The sequence below is a fragment of the Musca vetustissima genome, unplaced genomic scaffold, assembly GCF_032173495.1.
Source record: "Musca vetustissima isolate MV318-11 ecotype Yass unplaced genomic scaffold, APGP_CSIRO_Mvet_v1 utg4001, whole genome shotgun sequence".
In the NCBI taxonomy this organism is placed as follows: Eukaryota; Metazoa; Arthropoda; class Insecta; order Diptera; family Muscidae; genus Musca; species Musca vetustissima.
In genome coordinates, this window is record NW_026875738.1 from 48,368 (window position 1) to 64,060 (window position 15,693).

Below are 15,693 nucleotides of genomic sequence, written 5' to 3' on the forward strand. Positions count from 1 at the left end.
CAGACCCATACACGTACATAAATTAATAAAAAGTAATATCTAGCAAGTTTCTCTGAAATTGGTTCAGATTAGCTTCCATATATAATTTCGACTTATTCATGTTGACTGTACACCAAGTAATCGCCTTAGAAAAGGCGACGTCTGTTAGGATACATATGCAGAATATCCCCAAAGTGGTGAAGGGTATCATATAGTCGGCCCAGTCCGACTTTACTGCTTTCCTTACTGGTCTTTAATGAACCTGAGATTATAGCTGGCATTTTTTGTGAAGGTTGCCATCGTTGAGTAAAAATTAACATTGGTGAGCATTGCCATCGTCAGTATTACGTATACTTACCGGTGTTCGTTACAAGCGTACTCGTGTGCATTAGTTTTGTCAAAAAAGTCAAATTCGCATATTGGGCACCCAACGCTATAGCCTGGTAATTATCATTGATATCAGTCTGGTTGGAATTCATATCCTCTGAAGGTTATATTTTTTTTAATATGCGACTCGATGTTTGATTTTTAAGGCTATATTTTCTAGCGGCGGACGTTGAATTGGCAAGTCCACACGCACCATCAGAAATAGTTTTTTCCATCAAAGTTTCGTCTATAGAAGCACGTTTGGTCTTATATATGTAATTTCGAACAATATTAAAGGATTATTTTTTAAAACAAACCTACAAAAATTAAGGAAATAAAGTTTGAAATACTTACGAAATGAAATGAAATCAGTTTTCGTTTTTCCGAATTTTAGTTAAGAAAAAATTGATTTTTTCGTAATAGTACGTTTACATTTAACCGGATTTCGTTAACCCAGTGGGTTTCAATTGTCAATTTCTTTGCATATATGTCAAATAAATCCTCATAAAGTAGGTTAACCCGGTAAAAAGTTGTAATGTATATGCCGTTTAAAGAGGGAAAATAGACAAATGTTTATTCTGAATATGATAATCTAGATTTGGCGCATAAGAAAAAACAAAAGTAACTAGTAAGTAATATGTCACTTTCATATTTACACATGCACTTTTTTACTTTCAGTGTCGCTAAGTTCAATTGTATATAAATGCATAAATTAATGCTGGACAAATTACATTTTAACTAGAAACTCTACAAGCATCAAAAAAGCTGGATAAACCAGCCAAGTTCAGCCAAGGGGGCAAGCCTAATTATATTTGACGTGTACGCTATGGAATTGACATTTGAGATCGAGTGGATTGCGTAAATCTAACCGAACTATTGCTACAAATTATTGGGTTATCAAACGAAACGTATTTTCGTATTCGTATTGGCCCATGTAACATATACTTTAACATACATTCATATCAGTAGGTCCTAATGAATTACCATTCTGATAACCCTCTATAATTTAGCGCAGCCGCGTTATTGTTAGTCTTATCTGCCCTTTTGTTAAAACCACATTGGCAACTCAGTAACAAAAGTTAAATACTATACACATATTTCCGTCAGTTATGGTGGTTGTGTAAATAAGGGTGGAAGTAAATTAATTTTCATCTTAAATAACGATATTTCCTTTAATAAGTTATTTGTTAAAAAAGATTGGAAATCAATATGCCTATAGGAACTATTCTTAAAAAAGCATCGAGTTTTATACTTGGCGACGACAAAAGCGAAAAAATCGATATTTCATATGAGGATAACGAAATTCTATTTTGCAAAAATAATGTCTGCATTCATCCACCTATTGTGGCTAGACAACAATGCGATATTTTGCATTATCCTGGTTATTTAACAGTTACAACGAAAACATTTACTGACCAACACAATAGAGCTAAAAGACCAACTTTGCTGTTATCATGGATTCCAAATACTTCTCTGTGCAAATATCAAGACGAGGATGAAATGGCATCTTCATTTTATTTCTCGAAAGCTCCTATACATAACGATGAGATTTTATTAGAAAAACATGCAAACAACGACGTCATTGAAAAACACAAAAGTGTGGAAAATGTAACTGATGACACAAATTCCACACCAAGAGGGCCAATTAAAGATGATGATATTGCAACAAGCGCAGATATGCAGGAGCTCCGTAACGAATTACAGCCTCTTCTAGGAGGAAAAAAGGCATCGTTGCAAGATTTGGAAGCATTGATTAAAAAGAACCCTATAACTTCAGTGAATATAACTATTTCGAATCCCCAAATTGAAAATGCTAATATACCACAAACATATAACTGTATTGCAGTTTCCGAAAGAGATACTCACCAAGCGGAATCTGACGGATCAGCTTCGGATGACAATAATCCAAACTGGATGACTCCCGAACTGCTTGCGTTTAAGCATAATCTTGCGTTTCCTGACAGCAGTAACAGTACACCAACAATAAAACGGAAATCCATTATGAAGTGCCGTAGGTTTTCCGTTGATTTAAGCCAGATGCGGTCTTTACGATTATTCTTTAACGATAACAGTTGTACATCAGGACAACTAGTAATAGCGTCCAGGGAATCACAGTATAAAATTTTACATTTTCACTATGGAGGATTAGATCACTTAGCACAGGTAAATGAAACAAGAATATTTTAGTTTATTTTTATAGTTGAAGAGAGAATTTCTGTAAAAAGTTAACGAACAAATTAATATAATTTTGTAACAAATTCACTTTACCGGCGCCTCTCAGAACATTTTGAAATGTTTACCATTGGTAGTCCTATTGATACTGAATAAAACAACAAATTTTTTTATGTGGGAAATCAGTAATTCCCGTCATGTGGGGCTCCATATTTCCAACTATAGCCCCACTATGTATTTTAAAACATTAACCTATGTTGAACAATTTTAGGAAATAAGTTTTTTATTCCCCAGGAATCAGAAATTACAAATTTTAGCCACTTGGCGGTATCTATATGAAAACTGTCCCATGTTTCGAATAAATATGATTTATCCTGCAATATTGCAGAATCACAAATTACGGACACTACAATGAGAAAATTATGCCTAAACCTTCCAAATACTGACAATTGGGTGTTATGTGAAACGTGGACACTAGAGTTATGTATTTTTACTGTATAATTTGTTGTACTATAGTTCTGAATTCTACCTCTATTTCTATATGTAATATCAAGTTTATTACCATTTAGTACTCTTCACACACATAAGCACTATTTTCCGAAATCCATTTTTGATTTTATTACACAGATTAAAAATAGATCAGATTTTAGCAAATACGTACAGGTAACTTCCAAAACCCCCTTGGTTTTGGAAGTAACCTGTAAATTTTAGGTTCCAGCCACCCAAATCCAAATTTAGTGCATTTTCTATTCTATTTACTATTCGTACACATAAATTTGATTTTCCAAAGTTGTCGCCATAACTCAATACTACACTTTAAAAATAATCTAAATTCCAAATATCTGGGTTCATCCAAAACCATATTTAGTACCATTTAGTACTTTTCATACTCCTTAGTAACAATATCTAAAACTACATCAATCCTACACTCTAACAGTAATCTTAATTCGACCAAAGTCCAAACCGTACCAAATTTAGTACTTTTCGTACTCATAAGTACAAATTTCCAAATGTACCTCAATCCTGCTTTCAAATTGTAATCGTAAGTCCAAATTTGAGCATTCCAGCTCTGTCTGTTCATTAAAAAACTAATTATACCAGATTTGGTACCATTCTGTACTTTTCCTACCCATATTACAAACCTATCTCAATATTCCAAACCTGCTTTCAAATATAGGAGGTGATGCAAATGTGATATACCCATTTGTTTTCAGATTGCCAAATCTTTATTTTTTATCCGATTAAATTTAAATTTTACACTTAAGCTACATGTGTTGTCTTTCCATGTATCAATTTGAAAATAATATTATTCTAACAATTTAAGAGATATTTGAGAAAATATTTGAAATTCCATTAAAAGTGATTTTAAAAAAAGTGTAGGTAATGTGGTATACCACATGATGTTAATGTGGTATAATATAATTTTCACTTCCAATTGATATCTTATATAATTCATTGTTTTTAAAGAATGTGAACTAGCTCGAGATTTATGTCTGTTAAGATTTTTAACGGATACGTTGAGTGAAACTTTAATTTTTATTATATAATAATGTCTACACATGGCAATATTTAATTTTTGTACGGAGAAGTAGTTAAAATCCCATAACCTTTGTTTTTCATTCTTATGATGCATGGTAGGCGCTGGTAGAGGACAAATGTTTCAAATAGTAATGAAATTTTGTCTTGTGCTGGCTTTTTTTCATACAGACTTCAGGTATACCACATTACCTGCACTTGTGTTCACTGAATAATTGTCTAGTTTTTTCCTAAATTGGTAAATATGTGGTGCAATCGCGCATATTATTTGATTTTTAGTACATACTGATTATTTTAATGATTTCATAATAAAGATTAAAACAAATCTGTAAAACAAAAAATTATGTTTAAACTCCAACCGAAAAAAGTCAATTTCATGAAAAATTTAATTTTTGCTACTGATTCTCAACGTGAGTTAAATAAATTAAAATTTTCAGTTTACAAAAAAGTGACTATACCACATTACCAACCTATACCACATTTGCATCACTTCCTATAGCAATCGTAAGCTCAAATTTCTGTCTGTTCTCCAAATTGTACCAGATTTGGTACCATTCTGTACTTTTCCTACACTCCCACAGTATCCTAAGTGGTAACTTTCAAAATTCGAGTTCTAACTCAAGTCCACATTGTACGAAATTTTGTGCTTTTCGTACCCATAAGTACGAATTTCCAAAAATACCTCAGTCATGCACTCCAATAATAACCTTAAGTGCACATTTAAGGATCCCAGCTCTATCCGTTCACCAACATCCAAATTGTATCAAATTTAGTATCATTTATTACTTTTCGTAGACGTTAGTACGAGTTCCTAAAACTTCTCAATTTCACACTCCAAAACTATTTTTAATGACAAATTTCAGGATCCCATCCCTATCCGTTCATATAGATCCAAATTGTACCATAATTAGTACTTTTCGTACTTATGTGTTCGAATTTCCAACACTGTCTCAATCCTGTACTCTAACAGTAATTTTATTTTTAAATATACGTTTTCCATCTCTATCCTTTTACTCAAATTTAAATTGTACTAAACTTAATACCATTTAGTACACATAATTAGGCATTTTTAAAACTAACTCCATGTATCATCCTACAATCCAATCTCAATCCGCTCACACAAAACCATATTTAGTACCATTTAGTGCTTCTCGTATCCATAAGTACGTAATTCAAATACTACATTAATTCTATAATCTTTCATTCCAAATTTAAGTTTTCCATCTCTATCCGTTCACTCAAATCTAGATTGTACCAAATTTAGTACCATTTAGTACACGTATTACGAATTTTCAAAACTACCGACATATCTCAATCCTGCACGCAAACTGTTATATTAATTCACAATTTCAGGATCTCAGCCCTATCCGTTCACACAAAAACAATTTGTAAACCAATTGGTACCAGTTAGTACTTTTTTCCTGCACTCTAACAGTAATTTTAATTCGGAGCCCAGCTCTATCCGTTCACACATAATTAAGTTGTACCAAATATAGTACCATTTAGTACACGTAAGTACTATGCATTCATATCTCAATTCTATATTCCAACAGCAACCATTATTCCAAATTTTAGGTTTCCAGATCTCTCCATTCACCCAAATCCAAATTGTACCAAATTTAGTTCCGTTTAGTACTTTTCGTACACATAAATACGAATTTCCAAATATGTGTCTATAGCTCAACCTTCAACAGTAATCTTACTTGCAGATTTCAGGTTTTCAGCTCTATCCTTTCAAGCAAAATCCAAATTGTACTAAATTTAGTACCATATAGAACTTTTCGTACCAGTCATTATACCCTTCACCGCAGTGTGGTACAGGGTATTGTCTTTGTGCATATGTTTGTAACAGGCAAAAATAATCGAGATAGACCCATGGTTCCTTTTGAGAATATGTATAGAATCACTTTCTGAGTCGATTTATGCATGTCCGTCTGTCCGTCCGTCCACGTATTTTTGTTATCATCCGATTTGGATGAAATTTGGCACAGGTCACTTAATTGGCTCAAGGACGAACCCTACTGAAAATGAGAAAAATCGGTTCAGATTTAGATATAGCTCCCATATATAGTTTCGTCCGATTTAAAGTAAATGGTGCACCAAAATCCCTATATACCTTTCGATTTGCACGAAATTTGGCACAGAGTACTGAATTAGGTCTAGAATGATGTGTGCTAAGTTTCGAGAAAATCGGGTCAGATTTACATATAACTCCCATATATAGTTTCGTCCGAATAAAGGTAAATGCTGCACCAAAGTCCCTATATATCTTTCGATTTGCACGAAATTTGGCACAGAGTACTGAATTAGGCCCAGAATGATGTGTGATAAGTTTCGAGAATGTACATATATCTTCTATATATATTTTCGTCCGATTTTAAGTTAATGGTACACTAAAGGCTCATACAGACCCATACACGTACAGAAATTAATAAAAATCTAGCAAGTTTCTCTGAAATTGGTTCAGATTAGCTTCCATATATAATTTCGACCTATTCATGTTGACTGTACACCAAATAATCGCCTTAGAAAAGGCGACGTCTGTTAGGATGCATATGCAGAATATCCCCAAAGTGGTGAAGGATATCATGTAGTCGGCCCAGTCCGACTTTACTACTTTCCTTACTAGTTTAATTTCTCAATTTGAAGACTCCAGCTCTATCCGTTCACATAAATCCAAATGCACCAAATTTAGTACAATTTAGAACTTTTCGAACACATAAGTACGATTTTTTAAAGCTACCTCAATCCTGTACTACAATAGTATTCTTATTTCCGATTTTCAGGCTTTCATCTCTATACACTCATTTAAACGCAAATAGTACTAAATTTAGTACCACTTTGTAAATTTTATATAAATATGTACTAATTTCATAAACCATTTCCATACATCAATACCACTTCCCAATCTTTATTCCATATAAAATTTCAAGATTCTAGCTATATATGTTCAATACATATACAATTAGAACTAAATTTAGAACTTTTCGTACACTTTTAGATCGAATTTTCAAAACCCCTTTTGTACATCTTTCTATCTTTCCATCAGTGACCCACATTTCAGAATTCTAGCTCTTCCCGTTCGCCTAATACAATGGGTACAATATTTGGTACATTTTAGTACTTTTCGTACCCTTCTAGTTCGAATTTCCAAAAACCCAGCCTTAACTCACGCCTACACACTAACAACAACCCACACTCAATGATCTGTCAGTCAGTCACTCACTTAACACTTAGCTCTTTTATATATATATATATATATATAGATAATCAAAACGGAACTTTCCCGAAAAGTTGCATAACTTATGAACAAAAATTAGGCAGTGGTCATAGAAATCAATGAACATTTGACGTTTATATTTAAAATGGGTATTAGTATGGACATCTTATTTAAATCGATATCACTTCTTTGTATGGGTTACTGAAACCTTTTTATGATTATCACAATTAAAGACATTTTGTGGGATATATATATGCTTACAATGACTTAAAAATATTTTATAATTTTCTAAAAACTCATTAAAATATGATACTCGGATACGACGTTCCAAAAAAACCCATAACCTTAGTGGTGGTCACGTAAATGAAACATCACTTGCAGTAAAAATGTTTGATCACACCTTGATTGTCTAGAAGTATTTTTCATAATTTTTTATTTCAAATTAATTTTTTATTTTGCCCTTTCTATGAAGTTTATAGTAATTTATATAAAATAATATAATTTTCTGATCCCATTCTATTATTTGTATACCATTCACCACACTGTGGTACAGGGTATTATATCTTTGTGCATATGTTTGTAGACAAAGCACAGCTCATTTGTTTGGCCCTATTGAAATTGGGAAAAATCGGTTAAGATTTAGATATAGTTCCCATATATATTCGTCCGATTAAGCACCAAAATATGGCCGATTAACACACAAGTTTGCATAAGATATAAAAATTGCTATAACATAACGTGTTTTAAGTTTTGTTGAAATAGGTTCAGATTTGGATATAGCTCCCACATATAGTTTCGTCCGATTTTCAGTAAATGGTGAACCAAATCTTCAAATCCAAAATATGGCCGATATGGGGTATGACACAAAAATAGTTTGGGATCTGAAAATAAATGAATTTGATCGACATTACCTACTTGTAAAATATATAAACGTTTTTATACCCTCCACCATAGTATGGAGGGTATAAAGTATATACATTATTGATCAGGGTAAAATTCTAAGACGATTTAGGCATAGCTCCCATATAACAGTACCCCCAATTTTCGGTATTTTGGGGTTCATCAGCGCGTTTTTCAACCGAATACGCTGAAATTTGGTACATTGGGCTTTTATTAGGTACTAAATGCCTCCACAAAAAATTATAAATATAGGTCTATTTTTCTGGTAGCCCTTATATAACGGTACCTCCTAATATTCAGTATTTTGGGGGTTTTGATCGTATTTTTCCACCGAATTGGCTGTAATTTAGTATTTTGAGTTCTTAATAGGTACCAAATCTCTCCACAAAAAATTATAAATATAGGTCCATTTTTTCGAATATCCCCCATATAAGGGTACCCTCCAATTTTCGGTATTTTGGGTATTCTTGAGCGCGGTTTTCAACCGAATTCGCTGTAATTTGGTATTTCGTAGTCGTATATGGTATTAAATCTCCCTACCAAAAATTATTAATATTCGCCCCCTTTTAGGGACAGTCCCCATATAACCCCTTTTTTATACCCTTTGTAACAGGCAAAAGGAAATGAGATAGACACATGGTTCCTTTTGAGAATATGCATAGAATCACTTTTTAAGTCGATTTATGCATGTCCGTCTGTCCGTCCATGTATTTTTGTTCGCCTTTGTGATACGATTTTGATGACATTTGGCACAGTTCACTTATTTGGCCAAAGGACGAACCCTATTGAAATTGGGAAAAATCGGTTCAGATATAGATATAGCTCCCATATATATTTTCGTCCGATTTTAGGTAAACAGTGCACCAAAGTCCCCATATATCCTTCGATTTGCACGAAATTTGGCACAGCGTTCTGAATTAAGCCTAGATCGATGTGTGTTAAATTTCGTGAAAATCGGTTCAGATTTAGATATAGCTCCCATATATATTTTCGTCCGATTTTAGGTAAATAGTGCACCATAGTCCCTATATATACATCGATTTGCACGAAATTTGGCACAGCGTACTGAATTAAGTCTAGAACGATGTGTTTTAAATTTCGTGAAAATCGGTTCAGATTTAGATATAGCTCCCATATATATTTTCGTCCGATTTTATGTAAATGGTCCACCAAAGTCCCTATATATCGTTCCATTTGCACGAAATTTGGATTTATAAGTAAATGAAGAACTCAAAATGTGGACGAATGCAAAAAAAACATACTGAAATAAGTGTAACCTAACATGTGACAAGTTTCAATGAAATCGGTTTAGATTTCGATATTTTGCTTTAAATTTAATTACATAATTTTGTCCCTTTGTAAGAAGCAACTCTATATCTGACCAAAATTTAGTTAGGTTGCAGAATGACATGTTTAATTTCATGTTAATGGTCCCTCAAAAATGCGACGTCTGTTAGGATTCCATCTGGTCCCTATTGCACTATTTGCGTAAAATCGGTCGAAACTATATATATGAGAGCTATATCTAAATCTGAACCGATTTTTACGAAACTTATCACACACATTTCTAGACTTAATTCAGTACATTTTTGATTCGAATTGGATGTAATTTGGTACAGCTCATTTATTTGGCCCAAGGACGAACCCTATTGAAATTGGGAAAATCGGTTCAGATTTAGATATAGCTCCCATATTCCTTCGATTTGCACGAAATTTGGCATAGCGTACTGAATTAAGTCTCGAAAGATGTGTGTTAAATTTTATAATAATCGGTTCAGATTTAGATATAGCTCCCATATATATTTTCGTCCGATTTTAGGTAAATGGTGAACCAAAGTCCCTACATATCCTTCCATTTGCACGAAATTTGGATTTATAAGTAAATGAAGAACTCAAAATGTGGATCAATGCACAAAACATACTAAAATATGTGTAACCTAACATGTGACAAGTTTCGATGAAATCGGTTTAGATTTCGATATTTTGCTTTAAATTTATTAAAATAATTTTGTCCCATTGTAAGAAGCAACTGTATATCTAACCAAAATTTGGTATAGGTTGCAGAACGACATGTTTAATTTCATGTTAATGGTCCTTCAAAAATGCGACGTCTGTTAGGATTCCATCTGTTGAATATACCCAAAGTGGTGAAGGGTATCATATAGTAAGCCCCATCCGACTTTACTACATTTCTTACTGGTTTCACTTGTTTCATTTTGCCTTTATGCAAATAAAATACAAATACAATACAAAAACAAACCTTTTAGTATACCGATAGTCATATCATATCGACTGAGTCGATTCAGACATGTCCGTCCGTCAGTCCATTATATTTTATAAACAAGATACAGGCTACAGTTATGGACCAATCTTCATGAATCGGTTTTGACCAGAAAGCAACCTTTTTCGGATCCATGATCCATTAATATTTAAGGAATGAAATGGACCAAATACTTAATTTTTTCCCTTTTTCTGGCCGCTACAGAGTTCGCAATTATGACCCGATCATCACGAAATTTTGCATGGTGAAGGGGATCTGGCCAAAGAATTTACATTTATATTTACAGGGGTCTACGTATGCTGATATTGTTTAGTACTATCATTAGAGGACGGAAATTTAGCGCTGAATGCTAGGAAATATTCCTGCAGGTTCCAGTTATGCTCAAGACGATGCATGATGAACACATGATATTTAGGGAATGAAATAGACCGAAAAATTTATTTTTGTCTGATTTTCAAGACGCCACAATTGTAAACCGAACATCGCCAATTTTCCATGGGGAAGGGAATATGACCAATTAATTAGAATGAATTATCGGTTAATGTTGAACGGGTCAAATGGACCTTTTTATTTTTTTTACTCGACGTGGGGCATCAACCGGCAACCACAGCATCTATGGTTGCCGGTACTACTATTAAAATTTTTAACAATATATTTTATTTTAAAATGTGAAAAGAATAATGAATGTATACCGCAGATGCACTCTATTATAATTGCCGACATGTGAGACGCGCCGTCATATTCTTGATCTTTCAAAAATGTTGAATCCAAATCCAAACTGTATTCAGGAGGCTTTACTTCCACTCAAGGCGATGTCTTCCCTTTCACACAATAAAATTGTCTCAATGGCCACTTTAACGTTATACGTTTGTTCTTTCAATATATATGAAGCTTGTTTGTCCGTAACATATTCTATACGTTTTGAAACATATTTTATTCTCGATATAAAGTCCTGAGTCCTCTTCATCGCATCTTTGTGGTATTCCTTTTTTTCGTTGTCGATAAAGGATTCAAGAGCATCTTTCCAATTCCTAAGACGGTGCGACAGAGGTAATGTTGGACCATTATTTGAAAATAAGATGCCGACTTTACAAAATAACGTTTTGCTAAATCTGAATATGCGATACAAGATACCCTGGGGCCGGGCCGGATATAATTAAAATGCACATACAAAAAAATCAAAATATTAAGCAATTTGTCATGTTTTGTCCACAATATGTGCTCTTCTTTACACTTTTAATGGGGTTGTGCATATTCTCCACCAATTTTATTATGATTTCGTCTAAAATTGTGTTACATTCCTATTGTGTATGTAGACATTTAGATAATGCTAGTGGAACTTAAGTTTTTCTGTTGCAAAACTATACATATTTCAAAAAAATTACATACGTCCATGGTTTAATGTATCATATGGTCGCCCCCGTTCGACTATATTGCTCCGCACACTGGTATTACTTTAACTATTTTCAAGAACTCAAAACAAAAATGTCTCCACCAATTTTATTATGATTTCGTCTAAAATTTTGTTACATTCCTATTGTGCATGTAGAAATTTAGATAATGCAAGTGGAATTTAAATTTTTCTGTTGCAAAACTATACTTATTTAAAAAATTTTCGTACGTCCATGGTTTAATGTGTCATATGGCCGCACCTGTCCGACAATATTGCTCCGCTCACTGGTTTTGCTTCAACTATTTTTAAGAACTCAAAACAAAAAGTTCAGTTATTCAATTTTGTTAGGGGAAATAATCAATTCGCATCTAGCCAATAAAATTTTGAAGAAATTATTTCAAAATTTGTAGTAAACGAATGCAAATCATTTTCACATCTGTTTTGAATTTGACAAATTATGTGATAAATAAAGGAATTTTTGTGATAATTCGCTTCGATATAAAACATATACAGAGTCATAAAAAAGCATACATACATACAAAAAAATAAGTACAAAAAATTCCACTGTGTATATAAAAAATCAAAGAAGTATGAATAAATTAAAACCAAAATTTAATAACTTTAAGCGAAATGCATTTTTGGGTTGTGTAAATGTTTTTAGTTCGATAGGAAAATAATTACATAAACGGGCAACTCGAATAATAAATTACAGACAAACTCAATAAGAATATCAGAACGGTTTATTCTCTTATATAACACTTCAAAACTATGATTATCGTTATATTTTTTTAATTTCCGACCGCTTTTTCCTTCCTTCGTTTTTTGCTGTGATTCGTATCTGTGCACATAATTATCTATCGTTTCCTTCAAACTCTTTATATTCTCAATAATACCGGAATTATTTTCATTGTTATATCCTCAGCCTTATGGCTGGCTGGTCATTTCGATTTTATGTAAACTGTGCACCCAGATCCTATGTTCCATCGAATTTGGCATAGCGTATTGATAGAGTCTTGAATGACGTAAAGAACAGGTTCTTTACAGCCGTCAAAAAAATAATGTCGATTAAATCATCGTCGTCGTCAATCTTTGTTACATAATACCAAAAATGTGTCAATATTTATCGATACAAAAGTCGACAACGGGAATACAATTTATAACAAGAGACGTCGTTTGTGTGAATAATGCTGATTGTGTTATACGCCAGCTGAAGTGTCGCGTTTTCAGAAAAAAAACTGGGCATAGCCCCTATGATGTTCTTTCCAAATTCCGTCCAGACAAAACGTCTCCTACACTTTTTCGTGTCTTATTAAAAAACATTTTTTATGTTTCTCTTTTTAGGTATTGCATCAGTGGCATTGTTTTCTTCACAATATTACAAATACAACAGGAAGTGATAAGCAACAATTGCCATACCGCCAATTTATGGTATGTCGCCCAGAAGTGAAGAAGTCAGAAATGCATCCAGATGAAGGTGCTGTTCAAAAAATTACAACAAATTTTTTTTATGGAACACTACTTAACGAAAAAGGACAAATAGACGACGATTTATTGCTAAAGAAATGTGTTTTCTTCGGAGGCCTTGAGAAAAGTTTGCGAAAAACGGTCTGGCCTTTTCTGTTGAAGTGCTATTCTCTTTCATCAACTTTTGAAGATCGTGCTGTCTTAATGGATATTAGAAGACAAGAGTATGAAGATCTCACGAGACGGCGCACATATTCTATGTCACCAGAAGAACAAATTCATTTTTGGAAATCAGTTCAATGTGTGGTGGAGAAGGATATAGTGCGCACAGACCGCTTAAATCCGTTCTTTTGTGGTGACAATAACCCTAACACAGAAATAATGAAGAACATACTATTAAATTATGCTTTCTACAATACCGGTATATCATACTTTCAAGGAATGAGTGATCTATTGGCGCCATTGCTATGTGAAATACAAAACGAATCGGAAGCTTTTTGGTGCTTTGTGGGTTTGATGCAAAGAGCTCATTTCGTGTGCACACCTACAGATAATGACATTGATCGTAATTTAAAATTCCTGCGTGAGCTAATTCGGATTATGTTGCCACGATTTTACAATCACTTACAATTACACAGCGATGCAATGGAATTACTATTTTGCCACCGTTGGCTTCTATTGTGCTTTAAAAGGGAATTTACTGAAGCCGTGGTTATCCGCATGTGGGAAGCATGTTGGTCAAACTATTTAACGGATTATTTCCACCTTTTCCTCTGTTTAGCTATTATAGCTGTATATGCGGATGATGTCATTGCACAAAATCTAAGATCTGACGAAATGCTACTACACTTCAGCTCTCTGGCAATGTATATGGACGGTCAATTGATATTGCGGAAAGCTCGGGGAATGCTACACCAATATCGGCAGTTACCTAAAATTCCCTGTACACTCGCAGGATTATGCAAACGCTGTGGCCCAGGAATGTGGGATTCAGAACATAGACCAGCAATTGAGTGCATTGGACATACAGATGACGAAAAATGTTCATTGGCAATAGATTAATTTATTGTGCACATTAAGTGCAATTCTAATTAGTTACATACTCTGCACACAAATATATATTTAAAAAATGCTGATTGTTTCGCTTCTGTTAAACATATATAATTAAATAATGTAAATGCTTATAATTATATTGCTTAAGTAAACTCTATAAAAGCTGTGATTATTTCGATACATTGGCAATTGCAGTAATTTTGTATGCGCACACCAACACGTCAAAATATCACAAATTAAGTGAGTGGTTTTATTAATAGCTGAGTCTCTGCCAGGTTAAAATTAAAGGGAGAAACATATACGAGGATCCAGGCATAAAATATTAATTTATAAAGGAAAATAAAGCTCAAACATTATTTAGGACGCCGTTCACCTATATACTTTTACAATAAAAAAAACAACTTTACATGCTACACCTAAAGTCCTCTTATGTGGACCAGAAGTAATATAGTTGATTCTCTTTGGAGTAGGGAACATCGTCGTAAATTTTAAGACAACATCACTTTAACACGACGTCGATACCAATTTGGTATTCCGTAACAACGTTGATGGTTTATCGAAAATTAGAATAAAGTAGAACCCACGTCTCTAATATTTGCGTCAGCAGATTTGTATTGCTTTGTGAGACTGAGGTAACTATTAGCAAAAAATTAAAATTCATTAATTTTTACCAACCCAATTTTGATAAGGAAAATTACGTTTTTGGGCGAGCTTTATTTATTATTTGATATTGTTTCGCGGAGAGAATGAGAATGAGTTGTTCGGTTGGTTGTTTGTGCTACACTAATTTTCTTTATTTAATATTTTTTCTTAAGAACTACGAACACAAATAAATCTTAACCTAATATTCTAGTACATAAGAGAGAGAAACATAATATGAGATAAGATGTGTGCCCATGCGTATGTACCATGCCTGCCATAATCTTATGGGGAGGTCACACACTCACACCGAGTTATCTCCCACGTTGCATGCAACACGCTACACATGCTTATCAGTCTGTAGTTTAGATTCCCGTCCGTAATCTAACTCAAACATTCCCCCATGTGACAATTGTTATCTTTTAGTGACCTCCACGACGGAGGCCTCTTCTTTAAATGTGCATGTTATTTTTGTGGACTGTACATTCACAAAATTATGTTTTGTATTTTATCTCCTCTATGCAACTACAACTGTTCACTTATCCGTGAACATCTTCCGCGGCGGCAAAATTACTACCCCGCTATTCATTATTTTTATTATACTTTACTGTCTGCCTCGTCTGGCTTAGGTACATCAAATTTGATCCTAACTAATTGTTTCTTTACATTATATTTCATCCTGCAATACCA

The 15,693-nt window shown here is 33.5% G+C and overlaps 1 protein-coding gene across 1 annotated transcript; it reads left to right on the forward strand.

Annotated features, from left to right (window-relative positions):
* Window positions 1-1,546: 1,546 nt before the first annotated feature.
* LOC133338255 (TBC1 domain family member 16) lies at window positions 1,547-14,381 on the forward strand. The gene is made up of 2 exons (XM_061546431.1): window positions 1,547-2,508; window positions 13,189-14,381. The coding sequence occupies exons 1-2, from the start codon at window positions 1,555-1,557 to the stop codon at window positions 14,371-14,373; spliced, it is 2,139 nt and encodes a 712-aa protein (XP_061402415.1). The 5' UTR covers window positions 1,547-1,554; the 3' UTR covers window positions 14,374-14,381.
* Window positions 14,382-15,693: the final 1,312 nt, after the last annotated feature.

What these genes read in the sequence shown, in the direction of transcription:
- LOC133338255 (XM_061546431.1), top strand. Translation starts at nt 1,555, where the DNA reads ATGCCTATAGGAACTATTCTTAAAAAAGCATCGAGTTTTATACTTGGC. An exon ending in GATTAGATCACTTAGCACAG is followed by an intron (nt 2,509 to 13,188) that starts GTAAATGAAACA and finishes TTCTCTTTTTAG; the next exon opens with GTATTGCATCAGTGGCATTG.